Here is a 24,236-nt window from a genome sequence, read left to right as displayed (position 1 = left end):
ATCGACTTAATTTTTGGTGAGCAGTTAGAACTTTGGTACCTAACGGCCACTAAGTCGGTCCCGCTGAAATCAAACATTGCGTCTATGAACTGTGGCGATTTTAGTGTCAGGCCACGCCCATTTCGATGCCACGCCCCATTTGAAAATATGTTGACTTTATCTTGTTCAGAATTTTATTCTGAACAACTTTTGTATTGGGGCCAACATCATAGGCGTCCAACTTGACGTTGATATGAGCAATTAACTATTTTCGAGGTTTCAACCACACCACTTTTAGAACTCGTTGATGCTCTAAACTTTATTGTACAGACTAATCCTTAAGTCGGATTGAAGATAATGGGCCATATATGATATGTGCCAAAGGATTTTGGTCACAGTCGAAAAACCTGGGATCCTTGGGGAATTTACTGTTTTTAACTAAATTCAAAATGGCGGAAAATATGGCTACCGGAAGTGTTCAGTTCAAGAGACTTTTTTGTTCATCATGAGGATTTTCATGTGTGGGCAAAGTTTCATGAATGTAGGTCAAACCGGTGACGCGTGCTGCTTGTGCAAAGTTTGCACTTTTGAACAGTTGCTATAGCGCCACCTAGGGGCGAATGTGAATTTGAGGGCTAGATTATCAAATTTTTCACCAGTCCCCACAATTGCACCAAGAAAAAATGAGTTTTAGAATATGTGCAGGGGGGGAAAAATGCAGTCGAAGTGTTTAAAAATAATAATAATAAGAATAATCACGAGGGTTTCAATAGGGTCCTTGCCAAGTTTGGCTCGGTCCCTAATTAACAGAACCCCAAGAACACATTTTTTGGGTGACCAGAAATCGGTGGTTAAATTTCTGCTTTGTGACGTCCGTCTTGCCTCTTTAACAGATTGCAGATCATTAAAAAGAGATCAGAGGGCCTTCTGCAAGAGCAAGGATCTGGGGACCACCTCATCAAGTGTACTTTGATTACTAGTCAAGGTTATAATGGTGACAATCGAGCGCACACATTAAGCGCACACATTAAGCGCTCTACTCTGCTACTGCAGAGAATTTATGTCTTGTGGGATGGAGCCGGCTGGGGAGCTTTTTAAAACACCGTATTTCACTTCCAGCTGCAATAAGAAATTTAAAGCCAAAGACTGAGAGAATGAGAGAGAAACAAAAAAGGGTGTGCGTGTTGTGTGTTGCCCTCTGGAGTGGTAGTGCATGCAAGGCCGCGGCTCACCTCATGCGTGTCAGAGGAGTTGTTCCGGATGTTGACCTTCAGGGTGCTTGACTCCCCCAGCCGCGTGGCCGGGAACGTGTACAGATCCTGGGGGGAGTACACCCCCCTCCGCACCGCCTCCTCGGGCCTGGCCAAACACAGTTCATGCTTGTTAACACGGGTGGCCTCAAACCTGCAGTCTCCGGTTTTCGAAACACACTTCCATGTTTTCATTTCAAGTTGGACAATAAAATGTATTAAACTTGGAATACATGCACTAAAAACACACAATACATGTAAAATTAATTTATTTAATTTTTGAACGCAAAACTGTTTTCAAACTCAATCTTGTGAGTTTGAAAACAGTTTGAAAACAAAAACCTAACAAAACCTATTACATAGCAAATACAGTAGCAGTCCCCTATATTTGACCACAACATATAACAATGCACAAACGCATTTTCTCTTATAAAAATATGAAACGTATGAAACAAGCATGCATTTTTTCCATCTTCCCCCGGCCTTGAGGAAGAGATGTCTCACAGTTTGTGTGATCAGCTGATATTGATTCTGAGGTCTTACCCGGTCTTGACCGGAGCAGCCTCTGTCCGCTTCCTGGTCTTGATGGAGGACTCAGTCTTCACCAGAGAACAGTCTCCTTCCTGGGGCGCTTCGACCGGCCCTGAATTCACTCCCTGCACATGCAGAAACACAACAGTTTGAACACTTACCCCTCATGTGGATACCAAACCTCACTCCATTTGCAATGAAAACAGAGTTCAAATCCTTGGAGTTAGTCTAGTTAAACTCTGCTGCTGCTATGTGCAAACCGCTTCTGCTGATGAACTCGAGGCTAACTCATGAACGAGACAAGGTCAGAAATGTAGTCAGACTACATCTGATTACACATGTATACAACTGGAAATATCCAAATGTATTCCCCCGGGGACAACCAGGGGGTCAGAGCAAGCTCAATGTACATGGAATGAATCAACCACCATCCACCCCGGCCACTAAACCCGTTAACAATGGTGGAAACCATTTCATATTTTGCCTGCAGTGTGGTCTTTTAAGTTAACTGTTCAAAGTTATCCTGTCACAACGCCTCTCATTAAAGAGGCACATGAAACGAGCCTTAGAACTCCCACCTCAGCAGGAAAAAGCGTTCCCCTTTACCATGCAAGAACCTGACTCTCCTCCCCCCCCCCCCCCCCCCATGTGTTAAATTGGCCATTTACCCAACAAACTGATGTACAAGGTGCTACCGCATGTGGGGGAGTTACCACCTGCGACAGAGGCAAGCGGTCACCAGCATGTCCTCAGTTATTTTGAAATGCATGTTGGGTAATTGGCCATTATTAACTTTTATGCATGATAGTGGTCTTCTATACATGCAGAGTATACACACACACACACTTATTGCCATATGCCTCACCGTCCCACAGAGCTGGAAGCGGACCCGGGTCTTCTGCTGGGGGTCTGACACAGGGTGGCACTCCAGGTCCCAGAACTGGGCGTAGTCCCCTCGGTCCCGGGGCAAGAAGGTGATGGGCATCTGAAGGGCAGAGACATCCAGACAATAGTATTATAGTATATTTTTTATACTTGCGTCATGCTCCTTTCTATTCCATGCAAACAAGTGGTGGTGGCAGGGTCGGCCATTCTGGAGAAATATGCTAATTCATGCATGATTATGCATATTCATTAGAACGATGACAATAAACAACATGACCAAAGACAACAAAAAAATAATTGACACTGTATTCTGGATTGTTTAATTTAAAATAAAACTATAAAATATCTTAAAGATATGTTAACTTGGAATTTGGTGGAAAAAATGGTTAGCAAAACAAATGATCCAAATCCATTCAGAATTTTATCATATAGATCCGGCGAAGTGACCAAATCGGTGGCAGAATGTGATAACGTGAAGGTATGTTGTAGCGGAGCCTCTGAACCTAGTTCTGTTTAGAAAGTGTCCTGTTCTGCTGCGTGTCATCACCTGCATCTTCTGTCGGGCTCCCAGTGTACCAGATACCCTAGAGCATCTGAAGGCTGTGTAGGTAGCCCGGTACACATCCCCACTGCTGTCCACTCCCTGAGGGGAGCGGACAAGAGGCAGGGGGAGAGACAGCAACAGAGGGAGGGAGAGAGAAAGCTAGACATGAGCGTCTTTGGCATTGGAACCATGGAGAGGTTAAACACATCACAGCAGAGGAGAGGAGACCAGATTGACAATGAAGAGCAGAACATGAACAAACAAAAAAAAACAAGATGATGCAATCTTTGTACAAAGGTATGTAGATAAAGAAGATTAGTGAACCTTGACGTATGGAGGTGCGAAGGAGGACAGGTACCACCTCACTTCCTCTTCCCCGTTATCCACTTCCAGGATGGATTCTATAGGAAATGAATGCTAAGTTAAAGCATTCACACATACACTTAAGGCCACAATGAATATCTAAAGTGTGACGGCAGACAAGCCAACATCTGGGTGACCATGGCGTTTCGCATTATTTTACTTCGTATTTGTCTCGGCCAATCATGTTGCTGGAGGGGGAGCTGTAAGTGGGTAATTGGCAAACACAAACTCGGCCAGCAGTAGTAAACTGCAAAGAAGTGTCTGTGAAAGTTTAACTCAACACCTAGCAGACTGTAGAAATACACTTATTAAAATACCCTTCTGAACGCTTCATCCACTCCCACATTCCTTTTTTTTTTTTTGAATATCTAACTAAACCGTAAACAAGTTGTAACCGTTTGTTTTCCGCCCCAGGCTCTGTGCCGGCTCACGTCCTGACTGCTGGGTCCGAGGTTAATGCTATACTGATTCCTTTGGCATTTCAAGCTATTTAAATTAGTGGCATAATTAATAACTCATTCATTATGACTACATTGTAATTCGTGGTAAATGTTGAGAAATTTTATCTCACCAAGATCAGCTCAAAAATGCAGACAAAAATTCAGCAAAATGTCAATCAACATATTCTACCCCATCCCATATGGGGAAACCAGCTGGTGACCCGTCCAGACCTGAGCTCTCCCCTGAGGGGGTGGCGGGGAAGACCACCGTCTTGCTGCCCAGCTCCAACAGCGCCTGGTGGCTCTGCGGGAGGTCCGGGGGCTGGGAGGCCTGGCTGTGGGGCCGGACCAGGGTCGGCAGGGGGGTGGCCGCCTGGGGAGCCAGGGCGGCCAGGGTCCTCTCTGCTGGGGCCGGGGACACGTCCAGGTCCAGGTCCCGGCGGATCTGCACCTTGATGAACTGATGGGAGCGGGAAATGCGTTGAGCGTCAGGTTACAGCTTTCCCCGGGGCATTGTGAAGTGTGCGCGCAGGGAATTTGGTCTAGTATTTATTATTAAACTGCTTGAATACTCTGTTCTGACTGGGCTATCATGGCATTCAGCCATCGGAGATTTCTAAATCAGCCATTTGCTATGGACACAATTTCCATGTATCAAGTAGGATAATGTACCCTTCAGGGTGGTTGATTAGTCCTGCATCACCCTGTCCGCCTACGTATCACCATCACCGGCTTGCTGTACATGTCCCTTTACTCAAACGCTCTGGAAGAGTTTGGCTGCTGAATGTGTTGTACCTTCTGAGTACCGTCACACTGGATGTAGATCTGTCCACTCCACGGCAGCATGGAGGTCTTGGAGGCCAGGGATGGGTTGGGGCTGATCAGAATCTGCAGGTGGGACCTGGAGGGGACAGAGCATCGCAACACAAACACTGAGCTGGGTCTACAGCGAGGCAACTTATTCAATGAGAACATGCCAGGAAGGCTGGTCCAAGTCAAGAGTTGTATTTATCATATGTACAGTAAAACCCAGGATAGTTCTGTCAACTACATAGTATAAAAAAAAGAGTGAGGCAACAATAAGGGTTACAAATATGAACTGAAGATATACAACCATAGAGGATAGAACATAAAGCAGCATGCAAAGTGGACATGTGCTGGAGCGCACACACACACACACACACACACACACACACACACACACACACACACACACACACACACACACACACACACACACACACACACACACACACACACACACACACACACACACACACACACACACACGATGAAAACCAGTGGAGAGACATTATTTAACAGGGATTGTATGGTAACATCAAAGATAAGTACATTGCAGTTGGTGTTTTTCTCAGCTGTAGCTAATGATACTGATATGATAAAGGTGACAGGTGTGTATCAAGTGTAGATCATGCAGGAACATGGCCGAAAGGTGGATTAACATGGCATAATGTTGTGGACCACCGATACGTGAATCCATTGTCCTTACTGTGGCTCTATGAGGCCATGCTGCGGTGTGATGGTGAGGCAGTGGGCGGGCCAGGACAGCTCAAAACTCAGCTCCAGGGCCGAGTTGTTCCGGATGTGAACGTGCCGCGTCGTGGCCGTACCGTCTGCAAAAAAAAGAAATAGGCAAGCCACAAATTAATTCAAACACCCCAAAAAAATATACGTGAGGACTGCAGTTACCAAATGTTTACACAGAGTGGGATGCACTCAGTGAAGATGACCTTTCTCCAACTGCCAAAGCAACGTTACGGCGAAGCAGTGATGTTAAATTCTGCTTTACTCACTCATGGTGGGGGCAGTGAGCACGAGCTGGTCCGGGTGGATGGACCAGGTCCCCTGCTTTCCCGCCTTCTCTTCGTCAGTCCTCACCTCAGCCTTTGTGAATGAGACATCCATTAAACACATCCATACCACAATGTTGGACAGATACTGGACCTGCCGGTATGAAGCCGGATGCTGCCAGACTAGCCTACCTTCAGCGACGGCTCGGCTGCTCTCAGAGGTGGACCCTGGGGACCTTTCACAGGAAGCACGTCCAGTGTAATGTTGCCATTCGCAAACGCACTGGAAAACACAACATAACTATATAACGCAACACTTATGCACACATGCAATTAAATTTTTGCCCCTCAGTGCACGGCAGATAATATTGAACATATAAAGACGTTCTTTAATTGCAGTTATATAAAAAGGTGAGGAACTTGCATCCTCAATTTTAGCAGGAAGTAAGGTAGAGGTTTGGAAATTAGTCAGGAGCGTCCATCATGCATCAGGTCACCTGTGAGTCTCTGCGGCGTGTCCAGCGGAGTGTTGGACCGGCTCTGCACGCTCCACCTCGCCGGGCTCCGAGGGGCCCGTGGTCCCCAGCAGGGACAGCACCACCTTGCTCATGTTCCCGTAGAAGACGTGGCCCTCATTGGGCCGCTGGGGCAGGTCAAAGGCTGTGGTGGGAGGAAACGGATGCAGAGTCACACTGTGCACAACCTTCAGCTTATTGCAGTACTGAATAAAAGATGCCATTTGTATAAATAGAACAAACACACAAGAAAAGCCAAGAATATTTGTTGATTTGAGGTTGTGAAGAGGATTATTTGGGGCTCAGATGTAAATCAAACAAAAAAAAGTATGATGGAGATACAGGGTTTCCCTCAGAAAATGTGTTAGCTAAGGTGGTGGGGTTTGCCGTCAGACCGGGGGGGGGGTTGCTCTCTGACTGAAAAGGGTACAATCATTTTATATGGTATATATATATAATGCTTATTTTCATGCAAGTTGTCTGACGGTTGCCCTGCAGCCTGATTTTAACACAGAGTGAATGAAGCTTAGATCATTTTATAATTTAACATAATATTTACAATTAAAAAAAGCTGTGAAAGCTGTTAAATGAACAAGCCCTTGCTGGTTTGCTGCTGTGCAAGTACATGAAGGTTAGGGTAGCACTGCCCATGGCCGTGCATCAAGCGCACAGTGAACACGCCCTTAGAGACCCCATGGAACAGAAGAGCAACAGATCCTCACACTGAATTTTCATCCATGGCAATCACTGGCTGCCAAAAGCGGTCATCGATTCGTATCCGAGTCTTATTGAGGAAGCATTTATAGAGGAGAGCCAGGAGATCGCTGTCATGAGACACTCCGATTACAGTGGAGTATTTCCATACCTTCGGTTATCTGTTCCTCTCCCAGGAACGTCTCATTAAAGTTGATGTTCTTCAGCAGGCTGTTGTCTGAGAGAACCTTTCTGCCCGCCTCTGGTCTGCTCTGGAGCAACCTGGGGGAGCACAGCACAGAAACACACTGTCAAGTTTAAATAAAGAAATAAAGCCAAGGCATGAAGAATTCCAAACTCCAACGCAATGCCGAGCTGGTGCCTGTTCTGTGAACTTGATCAGCATTTCAAAAAGACTCTAAAAGAGCATGCAGCAGAGTAAATTTGCAGAATACAAATCATTACTCCAGGCAAACAATCACAAAAGAATAATCAAATCAAACTTGTTTTGTAGAAGCTTTGACCTTGATAAATCCATTCTGACACTTTACTGTAGCACTGAAATGATGCAACCCTGATACACGGATCATAGTTTCTCAGAAGAGCTAGTGTTCTTAATGTTACCAAACAGATGGTTAAAATTACTTTTACAATGAAACATCAGCTCATATTAGTTTTTAACTTAGCCTTTGAGATTTAGGGCAGCTTTCAATAATGCCAAATGTTTCATTAAAATGTGCACCGATTAAAATCAAACCTTCAATAATATTTAACCAGTTGCATAACTTCTTAAGATCTGTATTGCTGTCAGTTTTCCTTTCCCAAAATAAAATGTTTTGGAATCCTACAGTTGACTGGAAGTCATTTCTTTATCTCTCCATGAACCAGAACATTTCAGGGGCAAAATAGCCATTTAAGATTTGACGTGAATAACTGAAACAGGTGAGGCCGAGTCTGACCTTCGGTACTGCTGCCTGGAGACCTCGTCTCCACAGAAAAGGCAGACGGTGGCCAGCAGGGCTTGTGCAGAGTGACATAGGGACGTCTCTCTCTGGGTGGCCTTCAGCAGCACTGTGATCACCTGCAAAACAAATGACCAAACCCACAGAGAGAGGCAACCACAACCTTCTTCATTAACCAAGAGGACGGGCTGAGTTAGCGATGCTCACATTTAATATGCAAAACTCTGCACTTTTCAGGATGGACACACAGACACACTACCTCTTGCGTGCGCTCCTTCAGCACAAACTGTGACGGCGAGAGGCTGATGACGGACGGCGCCATGAACGAGCGTGTCTGCAGGTCTGAGTATGCCATCGCCTTGATGAAGGCAGCGCGGGAGCCCGTGTTGCGCACGCACAGACACACCTTGCTGACACGGCCCACGGCCACATCCGCCAGGGTGGCGACGTAGCCGTCCGCCGCCTTCCGCTGGTCCTCCAGGATGATGTTGCTGGTGCCGCCATAGCCGGACAGAGGGATCTGGGGGAGACCAGGCTCGTGTGACATATCGGCGTGACATGACGTACAACATATCGCCCATCGTCACAACAACACACGTCACCGGGAGATAAGATCAGACCGCAGTGTTGGGGAGAAGGAGCCTGGCCAGGGGTGAGGCGCAATGGCCATCAGAGTGAGTGAGTGTTTGTGTTTACACACCCCATTCTTGGGATACACCCACCCACCCACCCACTCCATACCGCAAACAACTAAATAAGGGCTTTCAACAACTCGCCAAGTTTAAACCCAGCATCAGAATCTGCAGGTGGGACCTGGAGGGGACAGAGCATCGCAACACAAACACTGAGCTCCGGTGTGCGCTGGGCAGCACTGCATGAGATCAATAGACCCAGAGCACCGCTTACTGTGAACTTGACCCCCGGCTGGGAGGGCCTCAATCCAGACTGCTTGATCTCCAGCTTGGCCAGCATGCAGGCCACCCTGGTGGGGGCGAAGAGCAGGTGGACTGCCACGTCCTCCCTGGGCCTGATGGACAGCTCACCGTGTTTGGTCAGACGCTCCTCTGGGCTGAACATGCTCTGCAGCTGAGGAGGGTGGGGTAACGGTAGAGAAAGGGTTAAGAATAGACCATTTTAAAAGAGCCTCATCTATTTTATGTTGCATTTTTATCACAACCATAGCCAAGATGCGTTTTGTTTATTAATTAGGCTACGAGTTTAGACAGTGAGAAACCTCTTTTGCCGCTTTTCCACTGACAGTACCAGCTCAACTCGACTCGGTTTGGTTCCAGGCATGTTGCGTTTCCATCTAAAAAAGTACCTCTTCAATGTGGGCGGGTCGTAGAAAAGAACCTCTCCAACATGGGCGGGTCGTCATTATGTTTTAATCACGGGAGACGCGATTCCCGGGAAATCTGAATCTGATATTTCCTGATTCTGGTTATGATGGGAAATAAAATAAAATAAAAAGCGCAATGACTGCGCGTCTATTGTTGTCATACGGTAACGTTGATGGAGGCGAAACTCTAGCCCTGGGAAAGGAACGACACTAAAACGAAACAGTGAAATGCTGATCCTCGAGAGCGGGTTCATGGACTCCAGCCATGCCGGACACACACAGCCATGCCGGACACACACAACCACGCCGGACACACACAACCACGCACAGCCTAACTCTAGCCCCGGGAAAGGAGCGACACACAGCGAAGCGCTGATCAGTGTCCCCCTCTGGAGCGGGTCCGTGGACTCCAACCACGCCGGAAACAACTTAACTTTGAGTGATTATTCCCATTTACAGCCGCTGGCCAATCAGTTGCCAGCAGCCTGTTTACGTCACACAAAAGTACCTACTCCGCTCGCTTGGAACCTCGACAGAGGTAGTACTAAAAAAAGTACCCGGTACTTTTTTTGCCAATGGAAACGCAAAAAAAGGCGAGTCGAGTCGAGTCGAGCTGGTACTGTCTGTGGAAAAGTGGCATTTGGTTTTACCTTTTGCTTTCTTGTGTACTCAATAGTTTAGACCGTGAGAACCCCTTTTGTGTTCATTTGCATCTTTTGACGTTTGTCCCACAATGAGTCTCTTTAAACATTTGTTGTTCCGTGGAAGATGCTTGGTAAATGCTGCGCCATGATCATGGTCATGCGCCGCTCAACCAGATACTACTATTCAGGAGGGGTGGTTCACATTGGGTGTGTGAATGTTACAATAAAAGGAGGTGTACAGCGACAAGATCCACACCGACAGAAGGCGCCTAACGGCTCTAGATTCTACAGACGCCATGGCCGGAATATAACTAGTCCCCAGCCGCGGGGATCAGAAGGGGGTAATGGGAGCGCGGCAGTGGGGTATCTGGATCAAAGTACCTGGAAGCAGTCCTGGTCTTGCCCGCGGATCAGCAGGCGGAGCTGCTGGGTGCCGTCGGCGGAGTTGTTGCGGAGCACAAGCTTCTGTTGCCTGTGGGGGGGTTGGAAACAAGACAGAATTTCCCCTTGATACTAATTCACCATTACAAGACTGAGGCGGACACACACACACACACACACACACACACACACACACACACACACACACACACACACACACACACACACACACACACACACACACACACACACACACACACACACACACAATGGGGAAATGGCTTCTGAGAAGCGCTACTCCCTATAGACTGCCCTCTGTCCCTCCTCATGAATAGCATTACTGGTGCCCTAATGGAGTGGGACAAGATTGCAAGATGGGGAGCATATCAATAATACCATATCAATAACACAGTCTGCCCTTATCCCCCGGCTTCGACAGCTCGAAAAACTATTAAAACCCAAATAACCACATTTGAATTGAAGCTGTACTTACACAGCCCGTCCCAGAGTGACGCCTCCCCAGGCCACAAACTGCTTGTTGGAGAGGATGGGCGGGACGTCCGCGGCGGGCCCGGGGGCCAAGGCGGCGGGCTTCCCATGGTGCTCTGGAGTCACCACTCCCCTCAGGGCCACTTCGTACTGGGGGCCCGACGGCAGCACCAGGATGGTCAGGAGGCTAGAGCCCCAGACGAAACCACACATCATGAAAATAAAGGCCACTTCAAGACATTCCCCTCAGCGCTTCAAAAAAGCGTCTCAATTATTTCTTTCTAGGAATCTCAATGATATGGTCTAGGAGCCTGAGGGCCCCTTTGCTGTAAAATGACACATACATATTATAATGATATATAAACAGCATATTCTGCTGAAGGGGGTTTATGTATAGGGCTGCGACACAACATGCATGGTAGCACACACACTGACCACACAGAATGCATAAAGGTTACACAACGTCACACGCATGTTGCTTCTTTGGCATTTTGTTAAAATCGGTGGAGCGGTGCAAAACGTTTGAACAGCTCCTCTGCATATTGATGCAAGGGCATGAGAATAGATGTGCCTACTGCAGTTAGTATGACCCACCAAGTGCATGGATTGAGGGACATTCTGGCCTTATTTTGAACTTATAAATGAATACAAGAATATGAATACAAGTTCAAAATATAACTTAACATATTTGATATAATATTATATAACTTGACATATTTGAAGTACGATTTTTTAAATGTGTAAAACTGTTTTCCCAAGCGACGTGTGCACACATGCTGCATACCTTTCTCTGCATTTCTTGCTTCCCTGTGCAGTGAATGAGACCACCACAGTCTTCTCCTCTCCCACCCCAAGGTAGAGCTCATCAGGCCTGACGGAGAAGCAGTCCTCAGCATCCTTGCACTGAGAGTGAGGGAGAGGAATGAAGTGGGCGACCCAAAGAGAAAAACAACACCGGCCGGAAAAAAGAAAGGCAGCAGCGAAAGGCCAAAAAGAGGAGAGAAGTTATGTGGAAAGAGGGAACAAATTTGAAAGAATTTAATCTAAAATAAGCAAGTAAGAGTAAAATAAATGAAACTTATACATCAATAAATCTTTCTCCCAGTAACTGCCAGTCTGCAGCAGAATGTCACAGAGGCTTAGACAAACCTCGGATCTAATAAGAAAAGCAAAGGTCAGAATTACCTTGAGCTTCAACTTCACGTCGATGTTGCCAGCGTTCTTCAATGGCAGATCCTGTTGCCGGGCTTGGCCCAGTGGAGCGGAGAGGCTGATGGTCTAGACGAAATAGAAAGTCGGGAAGTATATTAGTCCCTCGACGGTGAAGGTCATGAGAAATTGCAAATCAAAGTGCAATTATAAACGGAAATAATGTATAATGAAAGTATGAAAAAAAAAAAAACACAAAATCACAAAATTGTCTGAATGATAATAGGTGATAATTAGGAAGTGTAACAATAGACTCCTGATTGATTATGTAATTTCCTTGAATTTTAATGAGACCATAAACTGTGTAGACAAGCTTGTGCACTGCGCACTGCAAATGATCCAAGAAAGAAACCCCATCAAAACAACACATCCATTAAACTAAATCAACCTTGCACACAACGGATCAAGGTCTGGAAAACAAAGGCATGAATATAGTACTAATTTAGGCTTCACAGTTGGCCCCAACTACAGCTTTTTGTATATTGCAAGACCATTACATGTTAAGACAGACTGGCTCTAGTTACCGGTAGTACAGACTGACAACAGTGACTGGACTTAGTGACTGGCCGTAATGACTGACCCTAGTACAGACACAACAGTGACTGGTAAAACAGAGCGCTACCTGCAGGTCTTTCGGAGCATGGACCCTGGCTGTCCCGACCCGGGCCTGGAGCGGAACACTCCGGATCACGTGACTGGGACCAGGGGAGTCTACTTCTATGTCGATTCGGGCCATGAAATCCTCCGCCGGGCCGAGCTCTCCTGTTACAGCAGAACCTCAATTAAACCATTTGTTTTGACCCAACAGAACACAGTTGGTTTGTTACAATTATTTGAACTAGTGCCGTATTTTTTACTGGATCCAATACTTGATAAAAAAAATAAACTACCGTTTGCCTCAGGGGTCTAAAATGAATACTTTTCACCAGCCAGTGGTGGATATATTTTTATTTTATTTTATTCGACTGAGTAAAAGAAAATTCAAAGACAACGTTTATTTTGCCTGGGCCGAGAAACTTCTCTGGAGGCTAGAGATCAACCATGGTCACGTTTCACACAACACCAGGTTCTTACCTGTGCTGGGGTACTTCTGAGGAGCTCGAAAGTGAACCCAGACCATGAAGCTCTCTGGATTCTGGAACGATAAAGGAAATAAATGGGAAAATGTGATGATATCCAATGGAATATCACTCTGGTCAATGAGTGTTAATCGTGCTTGTCTCTTCACCTCGTTCCCAATATTTTTGTGCTTGGCATAAAACCAAATATTGAATCCCTCCTAGGAAGTGGAGGTGTTCTCTGCTGCTTTGTTTCCCAGCTATTTAACAACATGCATTTCAACTGAAAACAACCATTCTAACTCCAAAACGCCACAGCCCTCTCATATAGTTCTTCATTTTATTTCCCCGTCTTACAATGTCAAAAGGTTAGCAAATGTAATTCCAAGCCAGACTTTAAAAGAATAAACAATGTCACAGATTGTTCTACTTCCACGCCACATGGCATCTGCACACGTGACACTGCGAGGCTGCGGTACAGTTGGCGGGCCTCACCTCTCCATAGCTGGCATGCATCACATGGTTCATCACTGACGGGGAGGACAACTGGGTCATGTGACCCGCCTGCAGCGACTCTTCAGCTGTCACGGCAACGGGGTTCTTGGAGAAAGTGAAACAGCGCCAGGCACTGGCATTCTGAGGAGAGAGCACATGGAGGGATAGTGAGGGATAGTGAGCATTCCCCTGCTTATGGGCTGTAGGCTGCTCTCCTTTTATGTATTTTCGTTTTTTTTAAGAGCATTGAAAATATATTCAACAACATAAGATCCGGAATAACACAAAGGCATCAAATGGAGAGACGACCCTGAAGTCAGGCAGACAACTGGACTAATCTTGAATTCCTTCTATAATATTTACTTTTCAATAGAGTACTTCCTCAGCAGCAATTCACATAAATGACAAAGAACACATAACAAAAACACAATTAGGTAGGTAAAAAGACAGCACACAGAATAAAGTTTAATGTCAACTTCAAGGCAAGATATTCAAGATCGATTCTGAATGAACTGCAACAATGTGGACTTGAAAGCCGTGATCCCTGCAAAGCATTGTGTATAAAATGTGAGGCATATGAGAGCAGATATGTTGCACTTCTGTGAAATTGAATGGCATCACGTTTTCATCGGCAGTGTCCTTTATATTCCTATTACAGTGGAGACGTCTAAGGCATGCCTGGTAGCGGGGCTGGTGTACTCACTGCACTGATCACCAGGCGGATGGGGACCGTGGCGTGAGTTCTGTTCAGCAGTTTGAGAGGGAGGGATTTGGAAAGCCCCTCTGATAGGTCTCCGAAATCCAAGCTGCCTGCCTTTCCAGCTTCAATCTGGGGGGGGGGGTTACATTTTAGATTGTCATTTTGAATTTTATATCCAGGTTGTATCCCCTGTAGGTAGGTACCTTTCAAAAAGTGATAACACTTAAAATCCAAATTAATCCTGAATATTCAAATTATAATGATCTGCCCAAACCATTTCTATCAAGAATCCTACTTCAGGTTTACAGAATTCCAGTACACAGCCTTGACCTTGTTAGCTATGGGGAGGGTCTCACCTCTAGTGTGGGGTTCTCGGCCACGGCAACCAGCACCACCCTCTTGGCGAAGACGTCGGCCCTGACTCCCAGGTCCGGCTCTGCGGAGGCGGGCCAGGAGGACACGCTCAGCACGCACTGGTAGACGCCCGCCTGGGGAGGGATCAGCAGGACCTTCTGCTCCTCTGTGCTCTTCGGCCCCATGATGGTCTTGTTCTTGACCAGGAGCCACTGGTACGGCAAGCTGTCCACCTGTGGAGAGCCACAGGGGGAACCAGGGGAGGAGAAGGAGATCAGTGCGGCCCATACCTGAAGACAACCGAGGGAAGAAATACTGGGGATTTTGAGGACACGGTCATTAAAAGGGGGTTTATGATGATGTCGTCAAAAGCCCCTTAAACGCTCTCTCCGGCCAGCGTGCGCAGCAAATAAAAAGAGACCACTCTGCAAAAGCGTTTCTAGACTGAAGTTGCAGACAAGATAATACAGAAATGTTCCCAGACACCATGATGATTGGGTGAGTTGGGGGGTTAATTTACCCCTCAACACAACCGTAACACTTCGATTCCCCTCTCAGGGGAAAAAAAAAATCTATACAGTTTGTTATTTCGACAGCATCGCAGCGCTCACCTTGGCTCCATCGAGGGCCAGACTGCTGACGGTGATGGAGACCTGCTGCCACCTCTCGGAGGGGTTGAAGAGGCTGAGGGAGGCCTGGGAGGCGATGCCCACACAGCAGGCGTGGGGGAAGCACAGCTCCCCTGGCACCACCACTTGGCCTGGGGATGAGAGGGATTAGAGATGACTGGAGGATAAACAACATCTCCAACCACGCAGAGGAGGGGGGTGGGGGGGAGGCAGCGTTTTAAAGAAAATTATATTATACTCCCAATAATATTTAATACCGGATCAATAGAGCACAGAGTAAAATGATGTGGAGTGAAAAGCATCAAACTAATAAACTGTATGCCTATTGTCACAAAGTGGATAAGACACATTTTACACATCTCGTCTTTATTCAAAAAAAGGGCACGTTGGCAAAAAGTAAAGAAAAAAAAAATACAGATATATTGCCAAAAGACCCACCACAGCGCCGATAACATCCAGGGACACAGGACACACGCAGCCCTACCTCTCAGCTCGTCCAGGCCCCCGGCCGCCCAGGGCTCTACGCTGTGCTGGCCAAACGCCTTCCCCATCATGCCCAGCTCCGCCTGGCTGTGCTGGGGCCTGTGGAGCTGGTGGTAGCCCGTGGGCCCCGAGGAACCCTGGAGGTGTCTGGACGACGGGTCGCTGCCCGGCGCCAGGCCGTAGGCTCCCATGTGGTAGGCGCCTGGGTGCCGCGTGCCTTCGGCTCCGGGGTACTGCTGGGCCAGCTGAGAGCCGAAGAGAGACCGGCCGGCGGCGTAGAGGGGCTGCATCCCCGGGTGTTGGGTCTGGCCCGCCAGGCCCGGCCCCGGGGGCATGAAGCCAGAGAAGGGGGCTGCGTACCGCAGCTCCTCTGAGGAGTAGGCAGGAGGCAGGCCCGGCCCTCCGCCGGGGCAGGCCTGGGTGGAGGCCTGGGTGGAGGCCTGGGTGGAGGGCGGGTCGATGGCCCCCCACTGCTGAGAGCCCTGGACAGGCAGGTGGATGTTGAGGTTACTGGCGTAGCCAGAGTCCACCTTGGTGAGTGGCGGCCCGGTGGGTTTGGAGTAGTGCGCGTGGAGGCCGCACCCGGCCGGGGGGTGGTGCTGGGCGGGGTCTCTGCTGTGGAAGTTGCATTCGCTCTGGCTGCGGGTGCAGCTGAGGGCGGAGCCGCTGCGTTCGGGGCTCCTACATGGACGGGGTGACGGAGGGGGGAGAGGGTCCAGGCTCTTGGACTGGTGCGAGGGCAGCTGGGAGTCCAGGCTCTTGGACTGGCGATGGACGTCCACGTCGGAGCGCGAGTCTGGCTCCAGGGGAGGTGTGGGACTGGCCCTGACGATGGTGGTGCTCAGTGCAATGGTTTGGTTGTTCTATGGAGGAAAAACGTTAAAGGCATTAACGTTGTGAATGCTGTGTATGCGCATCAACATATTGATATTGCTTTAGGATACATGACATCAAGATTGTGTTTCGCATAACAACGGTGCGGTTTCGTACGACTAGTGTTGCTGTGAAATTAATATCTTCTATATACCGATTTCCCATCATATCTAGTGATACTTAACCAGTAATCATTTCTGCTCACAACTGCTCCTGTGCAGTGGGCAGTCATAAAGGATTAGATGCTAAATTAAAATACACAAGCGCAGTATTAATCCAAGCAGAGTTGGGCAGTACCCGTTTCCTGTCTGGGGTGGGCACCACGGTGCTGTCGTTGATGGAGATGTAAGTGAGCCTGCTGAGACTGGGGCTGGAGCAGGTGGACTGGGGGGAAAGCTCACAGTCCGGCCTTCTGTCTGCCGCCGTCCTGCTGGTAGGGGGAGAGGACATCGTGCTGGGGGGGAAAACACACGCACCGCGAGCATAAACCCTCAGATGTGCCGTGCAGACACACCGCCACACTGGGGGCCGGTGGGAAATGGAAGAGGAGGTTGGGATTGAAGCGTAATATATATAATATATTGAAACGAAAATATATATTTTTTTAATTTCGCTCCCAGTTCATGCTTTACAATCTTGTCTTTTTTTTATATCTGTCATCGGTCATTTCATTCCAAATGTGGCGATTATTTAGCCACACACACACACACACACACACACACACACACACACACACACACACACACACACACACACACACACACACACACACACACACACACACACACACACACACACACACACACACACACACACACACACACACACACAAAATCATTTGCGGGCAATATAGTCTGTTCAGTGCGCATTAAGGCTGAGGTCAGACCTTTTTTGTAAGTCAAATATGAGTAGGATAGAAGTGAGTAAACTGCTGAGCAAAATGTGCACTACAGTGAATGAAAGACAGCAAGGGAAGCGGTCGTACCAGTCGCCGGGGAAGGAAGTCTGGCTGGGAGAGGAGTGGATGAGGGGGCATGTGGACGGTCTGAAGTGACACGTGGTCTCTTCTCCAGCAGAGGGCTCAGATGAGCTCTGTGTCACTGCAGGGAGACAAGAACACGGTAAGACTCCACGAGATGGGGATTTATTCAGTCTAGGAAGGAAAAAAAAGGAAATCCTATTAAATGTGTGTTTGTGTATCCAATGCACACCTTTCGTATGCCAAAACAAAAAACACAATTTAGTTAAACTGACTTAAATCTTTGCTGAAAAACATGAAATTAACTGCAAATGATACCTGTTTCATAACACAAAAACACAAAATCGGTTAATAAAAGTAATGACTCACTGAAGGCGTGTGGGGCCGGAGGCCGGGGGCTTCGGCAGGGGGCCGCAGCTCGCTGCACCTCATGTTGGGGAGGCTGGGACCTATTCTCTGGGGCACTGCTGGGGGTCACAGGCTGACCCCGGGGCCGGCCTTGTTCCCGCCCACTCTGGGTGGGGGGAGAGGAGCCTCTGAGGCAGGGCAGGCCCGAGCGCCCCTTCTTCAGCACGGGGGACGTCCCCGGAGGGCCTGGCTGGACCCCGGGGCCCGTCTCGTTCTTCTGTGGGGCCTGTGAGGAGGCCTGGGAAGGGGTGTGAGCTTGTGGACCCACCGTCGCGAGAGCAGCTCTATGTTCTGTCACGGTACCCAGAGGGGCGGCATTAGTGTGTGGGGGAGGCCTGCCGCCGTCCCCGGCGCCACTGGGGGTTTTGCTGTCCGCGGGGGATTTGGCTGTGGAAGGCACTCCCGAGGTCCCGGACCGCCTGGCTGGTGTCGGGAGAGAGGGGGCCTTGGGGCGAGGGATGCCGCTCCTCCTCGGCTGCTGTGTACCGGGGTGGGAGTCGGACTGGCCCCTGGGGTACTGGTCCCCGTTCATTACGCTGGACGTGCCGCTCCGCACCGGCTCCTCGCCGCGAGTCAGTCCGTCCTGGGAGGCGCCGAGGTTGTTGGCCCAGCCGCTCAGGTCAAAGGTTGTGTGCGCCAGAGAGGAGTCGCTGTTGGCGCTGAGGCTAGACGCGTCCGCCTTCCGCAGGTACTTCTCCATGTCAAAGGCGCTCAGCTCCCCGGCGCATGTGCTCTTCTGCAGCGCCTCCAGGAGACCGCTGTGATCCACCTGATGCGGGATATCAATGGAGAGCATACGGGTGAGTTACGTTTGGCTTTTTGTTTGTCCCCGCGGCACGGTAATGTTAAGCATTCTAGCAGGCAAAACAACAAGAAATAACAAGACTAAAAAAGGATGCAGTATATCGTTGTTAGCCTGAAGCTCTAGGTCCCAGAACAGTTAAAACAACATTTAGTTTTGCACTTCCATATTACATTAATTCCCGGCTTCTTAGGAGAGTGCGTGTCAAAGTGAAAGACAGCCCCTGGCACTGGGATTGGTTGGTCATCTACCTAAACCCTCACGTTTTAAAAACAAGACTAATTTACCTCCCGTGCCCTCAAAACCACCAATATTCTTGTTTGTCTCGTGCCTTTGTATCACTACCTTTGTAAGATGACTTAGGAACAATAGATGAAACACAGCATGGGTATCCGTGCAACGTCAGGTAATCTCCATCTCTTCCACTCACGTATTGAAGCGGCAAAGCGTTCTCCACGACTGATGACCCGCTGATACCCGTGCTGCCATGGCGACCCTTGGCCTTGCTCCGTCTGGACAGCTCCATGATCATGGCGGCCAGCTGGGACGGGTCAGCGCTGATGGAGGCGTCGGCGATGGCTGAGGTGATGGTGCTGATGCTCAGCATGAGTTCAGTGCTGGTGTTGGCAGGAGAGACAAGGCTCTGGTCCACGGACCCCGGTGCGGAGCGGGGGTCCTCCGGGGGCGAGGCGGGTGAGGACGCGGCCTGAGAAGACACCGTGGTTCAGATAAATCCTTGTGGTTCCTTCATGACCGGACTGCTGGCGGCTACCGGACTCCTGAAGCGCCACTACCTCTACAATAGACCTCCCACCATCGTGCTGATTGGTGGATCCACTCTTTTATGGAAGACCCTTAAGAGCCAAATAGTCTCATAAAGCTATTTGTACACTGCCACATTGACTCATTTTCTATGAACTTAATTTAACTTGAACACTGTTTTGTTTGTTGTACTACCATTGTGGCACCCATTGCACTCCTAACCATTGCTGGAAAGAGGGAGCCCTCTTCTTTCTCAATGTTTTTCCTCAATGATCTTTTCCTTGTCCTTTAGAGGGTTTAGGGCTAGGGGGTTGTACAATATGGCAGATCATGAAAGCTAGCCTTGAGAGAACATGACAACAGTCGATTAGAAACGTGCAAGTACCTTCTCTCCACAGAGTTGTGGATCAGGATCTCCTTTAGGTGACATCCGGTCACCTGTGGCCTCGAGAGTTTTGTCCAGGTCCTCTGTAAAGAAACCACTCTTCAGTAGGCCTTGTAACACAGTGAGGTATCATTGTCAACACACCATCCCCCACACCCAACAAAGCTCCTATGGTCCTTCATTAGAGTTCAAGTATAGGCCTATGCAAAACAGTTCAAAATATCCACAAATCAGACTTGGGTAGACAGTCCACCGTTTAGTGGTCCACAAACCTGCGTTGAGCGTTTGGTCCTGTTGGTTCAGCTCAATGGTGTTACTGTGGACGGAGGTGTCTCTGGAGGAGACATCGGAGGGTCGCATCAGAGCGAAGGGGTCCCTCTTCTCTGGGGAGGTGATGATGTAGCCAAAGGAGGGCTGGAGGAGCACAGACACCGAATGACATCCTCTCAGATGATTCACGTAAAATGTAGAAAAACGATTCTGCAACACTGCCATTACTGCTGGTTCTTTATACATGAACTGCTCAAGATGGATACATATAAAACGTATGGTACCGAATCATCCGAAACTAATTCATATTTTATTGTGCGTGGTTAGAGACTGAACATGCAGATTACCCATTACGCGACAAGGATTACGAAGAGTCAGTTTAACACCAGAGCAGCTATCACGGGTAATTCCCTACCACGGTTCAGTGACCTGCTCTGAATTATACAGACTCTCTGACTAGCCAGCACAGCCCTTGTCATCTTCACATTTCATGGCCTGTATATTCCACTTCTTTCAAGCTGGATGCAAGCGAATGCAGCGTTTGAGAACCCTGGGGTGCACTGACCCTCTTTACTCTGTCCAGATCATCGTCGGCACCGCCCAGACAGCCCAGGGCCTCGGAGCGCTGTCCGAAGAACTGGCCCAGGGAGAGGCGCAGGTATGAGTGGTTCCCGCACTCAAATTCTGAGGAGGCCTGGGAGGCCCTCATCAGGACGTCGCTGCTGGTGGGGATCTTCCAGGAGGTGTCGCCCAGGGTGAGACTCTCCCCGGCTGCTTCGATCTGCTCCTCCTGGGGGGGGGGGGTGCGGAAAGAATTCCAGTTACGCTCGACGGGTGTGGGTCGGGGTGGTGGGGGATTGTACACTGTTACAAACCTGCATAAATTGGTGCTCCTTCTCAAACTCCTGTTGGTCCTCAATGATCTTATCAATAGCGCTGCCTGTAGTGGGGATGGAATTGGTTAAATGTTGACGGGGGCGGGGGGGGGGACTGGTGGTTAGCAGGCGGTGGGGGGGTACATACTTGCTGGAACAAATTCCTCTGTCTGAAACTGCTCAACATTCTCTGGAGCGTTCCCATCCACTTCCTTCTGAAAGGAGGAGTAGTAAGCCAAGTCCGTCACCCAATTGCCCTCCTCATTCTGGTAGACCACACTGTCCGGGGCGTTGTCCCCTGGAGTGACAAAGCAATGTGTACAAGTTCAAATGTACACTTATATTCGCCACAATCAACACATTCAGCACTGCCTCCACAGATGGAGGGTGCAGATACGTTCTCATCGTCCACATGAAGTCAACTTGTTTCAGGTTCAAACTCCAACTTCAGGAAGCGACCCAGGACCCACCTTGTTTGAACTCTGCCTCCAGATTGCCAGGGCAGTGGTTCCAGTCATCGTCCGACTCCTCCTGCTCATGCTGGAAGCTCTTGGAGAAGTACTTGGCCTCCAGGGAGCTGGAGGGGCCGTTGTGGTTCTCCTCCTCACTGGTGCTCTCAGCGGGCCCGGCCGCGGTGCCACCTCCGCAGGGTCCCCCTCGGAAGCCCAGGGAGAGCCTGCCTCCATCAGCTACGTCAACACCATCCTCATCTTCATCCTCCTCATCATCACATCCTCCAACTCCCCAGTCTGGGAGCACCTGGAGGAGAGGCGGTGGAGAGGGGAGTAATAAATGCAGACACAGCGAGTGCTCTTGGTTACAGGAAGTGGGGGGAGCCACTAGGTGTATTCAGTGTGAAAGCGCGTGGAGACCGTTTTTCTGTCTCCAATGGGACACACCAGGTGACATCACTTAGCATCGACATCTTGCTGGTCTCCAGCTCTACTGACATAGCGCATGGGGAGCCACTTAGCTGTGTAACACACTCTGGCGGTATAAGCACGAGGCACTTTTGTGTATGAAAGGTGCTTATCGAATGCACTGTGCTTTGGCTTTCAGAGGAACGCAACCACCCATGAGCACCTGCTCCAACCCATGCATATGCAGTGTTATGCAAGTCTCAATCAAGTGTGGGAAATGAAACACCTTTTTGAATAATTATGCATATTTTTTGTGTAGATACTTGGAAAATGAGCTGAAAGCCAGGAACTAGAATAGAAATAAAGAATTATAACAGCAAGAGGTACTGTGACACAACGTATTGTGCTTTACGGTCTGGTGTGTACCTGCGAGAGGCGAAAACTGCTCTGGCTGCTCTGGAGCTGAGTGGCTGCAGAGTCGTGGGGTCTCCAGGGGCCAGAGCCAGTTCTCAGGTACAGTGAATCCAGCGCAGTCTCTGCAGTGGGCCCAGACTGCGTGCTGTCCATAGCATCCTGGGAAAAGACAAAGGGAAAACCGACTTCCTTGATGGTCATGTGGATATAATGTGAGTACTTTAAATTAGTTGTCAGGTTCAAAGCATCAAAGCAAGTACATGAGGCATTGGATCGTGGAAAGGTCCAAATGTATTTATTTTCAAAAGATTGTAAAGACTATTACAACAAACCATTCAAATGACTAACCGTTACAACTCGGAAAACGCTGTTTAAATATTTTTATATACACAGTAGGCACCACAGGACATTAATTTAAATGATAACCTGTTAAATCCCAATTAATAACGGCAATTACAATATCTTTACTCTGTAAAGTAGATCTGAGCCACGCCCAGTACCCACCAGTGCCTCCTGTCTGTCCACGCTCATGCTCCAGTTGACTGGGGAAAGCCTGGCAGCGCTGGCCAGGGCCTCCGGGGGGGAGCTGGCCTCACCTGTACCCACCGGGCCCACGCGGTCCCCCATCTGACAGACAGGCACACACACAGAATAATAAATGACCCAAATCCCATTTTTGATGGACCTACAACTTTTTACTATGTTTCCAAGAGCCCATTTAGGTAATATAGATGGTTTTAGTTGTGCAATTCTCTATTTATTGTTAAAACATGAAGATCAATTGAGTAGCATTATACTTTGACACCTCACCTCCGTAGGCCTGGAGAAGCCATTCCTGCCGAACCCAGGCAGGTGGTGCAGACCCGCCGCGCCATCCTCCCCGCTGCTCCCCACGATGCCCAGCCCCCGCAGGACGTCGTAGGTGGTCGCCGGGAGAGCGGCCGTGGACCCTCCTCCGTCGTTCCCGCTCTCGTCGCTGCCGCTGCTCCCATCTCCGCCACCGCCGTCGCCTGGCGGAGCAGGAAACCAAACCAGCAGGTGAGCTTTACAGGTGACGTGAAGGGATGCGGGCCGAGAGACACAACGTGAACAAATGTACACATGGGGAATTCAAACAATGGGGAAAATGAACTAGGAAAAGTGGGGAAAAGAATTAATGGAGATTGAAAAGTGAAAAAAGAAAAAGTAGAATGAAAGAATGAATACATGAATAAATTAGTACGCCTAGAGGTACCATGGTCCCTGAATTACAGCAATAACGTTGTCTGCGGCTGTTTAACTGTCTGGAAATCAAAGATGTTGAATCTTTCAACTCTTCGTTTTTATTACCTGTGACAGAAGGGTTGATGACCTGTCCCTCAGCAGAACGTCTGTGTTCGATCCCTGAGGCGGGGGGTCCACCCCGGCTGCTGGACACCTCGTCGTCTGAACTGCCCCCCTCCAGCCCCGGACGGAAACTAGGACGATTGCTCTCACCCACCTGCTCACACACATACACATACACACACAAAAAAAAATCTAAAATGGACTGCACATATACACGTTGCTCAAAGTGCTTTTTACTTCTGGATGTGAACTCACCAGCTGTCTGGAGGTGCTGGGCAACAGCAGCTGGGTCCTGGAGGTGTTGTTTCTGGAGGTGTTAGTCCTGAAGGTGTGTGTCCTGGCGGCCTCCAGCTCGTCCTCAGTGTCTTCATCGCTGGCTGGGCATGAGTCCATACCTGTAGCGGCCAGCCGCACGTCGGGCATCTGGAAGTCATCCTGGAGGAAGCACAGAGGAGACGGTGCACACAAGGTCTTTTGGTTAAGACTTAATTGACTAAGGACTAATGAATAACGGTAGAACAACACAAT

The 24,236-nt window shown here is 48.9% G+C and overlaps 1 protein-coding gene across 2 annotated transcripts in view; it reads right to left on the bottom strand.

Annotated features, from left to right (window-relative positions):
- Nucleotides 1-24,236, bottom strand: part of LOC311374624 (centrosomal protein of 192 kDa-like) — a 32,226-nt gene that overhangs the window by 5,147 nt on the left and 2,843 nt on the right. For both annotated transcript variants that reach the window (XM_084490425.1, XM_084490426.1), the window contains exons 9-49: nt 23,964-24,143; nt 23,712-23,862; nt 23,193-23,392; nt 22,887-23,009; nt 22,395-22,541; nt 21,579-21,867; nt 21,257-21,406; nt 21,109-21,173; nt 20,799-21,023; nt 20,236-20,377; nt 19,964-20,046; nt 19,247-19,522; nt 17,976-18,783; nt 17,613-17,727; nt 16,925-17,081; nt 15,756-16,617; nt 15,254-15,402; nt 14,645-14,875; nt 14,292-14,417; nt 13,589-13,729; nt 13,110-13,170; nt 12,658-12,797; nt 12,012-12,104; nt 11,611-11,729; nt 10,831-11,013; nt 10,338-10,428; nt 8,880-9,059; nt 8,233-8,493; nt 7,971-8,092; nt 7,184-7,293; nt 6,301-6,463; nt 5,996-6,086; nt 5,807-5,897; nt 5,503-5,626; nt 4,788-4,893; nt 4,224-4,452; nt 3,514-3,590; nt 3,193-3,288; nt 2,626-2,745; nt 1,773-1,885; nt 1,212-1,338 (exon numbers count right to left, since the gene is read on the bottom strand). In XM_084490425.1, the coding sequence (XP_084346551.1) occupies nt 1,212-1,338; nt 1,773-1,885; nt 2,626-2,745; nt 3,193-3,288; nt 3,514-3,590; nt 4,224-4,452; nt 4,788-4,893; nt 5,503-5,626; nt 5,807-5,897; nt 5,996-6,086; nt 6,301-6,463; nt 7,184-7,293; nt 7,971-8,092; nt 8,233-8,493; nt 8,880-9,059; nt 10,338-10,428; nt 10,831-11,013; nt 11,611-11,729; nt 12,012-12,104; nt 12,658-12,797; nt 13,110-13,170; nt 13,589-13,729; nt 14,292-14,417; nt 14,645-14,875; nt 15,254-15,402; nt 15,756-16,617; nt 16,925-17,081; nt 17,613-17,727; nt 17,976-18,783; nt 19,247-19,522; nt 19,964-20,046; nt 20,236-20,377; nt 20,799-21,023; nt 21,109-21,173; nt 21,257-21,406; nt 21,579-21,867; nt 22,395-22,541; nt 22,887-23,009; nt 23,193-23,392; nt 23,712-23,862; nt 23,964-24,143 (7,317 nt within the window). The remainder of the gene's footprint in view (nt 1-1,211; nt 1,339-1,772; nt 1,886-2,625; nt 2,746-3,192; nt 3,289-3,513; nt 3,591-4,223; nt 4,453-4,787; nt 4,894-5,502; nt 5,627-5,806; nt 5,898-5,995; nt 6,087-6,300; nt 6,464-7,183; nt 7,294-7,970; nt 8,093-8,232; nt 8,494-8,879; nt 9,060-10,337; nt 10,429-10,830; nt 11,014-11,610; nt 11,730-12,011; nt 12,105-12,657; nt 12,798-13,109; nt 13,171-13,588; nt 13,730-14,291; nt 14,418-14,644; nt 14,876-15,253; nt 15,403-15,755; nt 16,618-16,924; nt 17,082-17,612; nt 17,728-17,975; nt 18,784-19,246; nt 19,523-19,963; nt 20,047-20,235; nt 20,378-20,798; nt 21,024-21,108; nt 21,174-21,256; nt 21,407-21,578; nt 21,868-22,394; nt 22,542-22,886; nt 23,010-23,192; nt 23,393-23,711; nt 23,863-23,963; nt 24,144-24,236) is intronic.

Source organism: Micromesistius poutassou (genome assembly GCF_964030765.1).
Source record: "Micromesistius poutassou genome assembly, contig: SCAFFOLD_2293, whole genome shotgun sequence".
In the NCBI taxonomy this organism is placed as follows: domain Eukaryota; kingdom Metazoa; phylum Chordata; class Actinopteri; order Gadiformes; family Gadidae; genus Micromesistius; species Micromesistius poutassou.
Note: the sequence above shows the minus strand (reverse complement) of the source record. Positions and strands in the feature narration are given on the sequence as shown.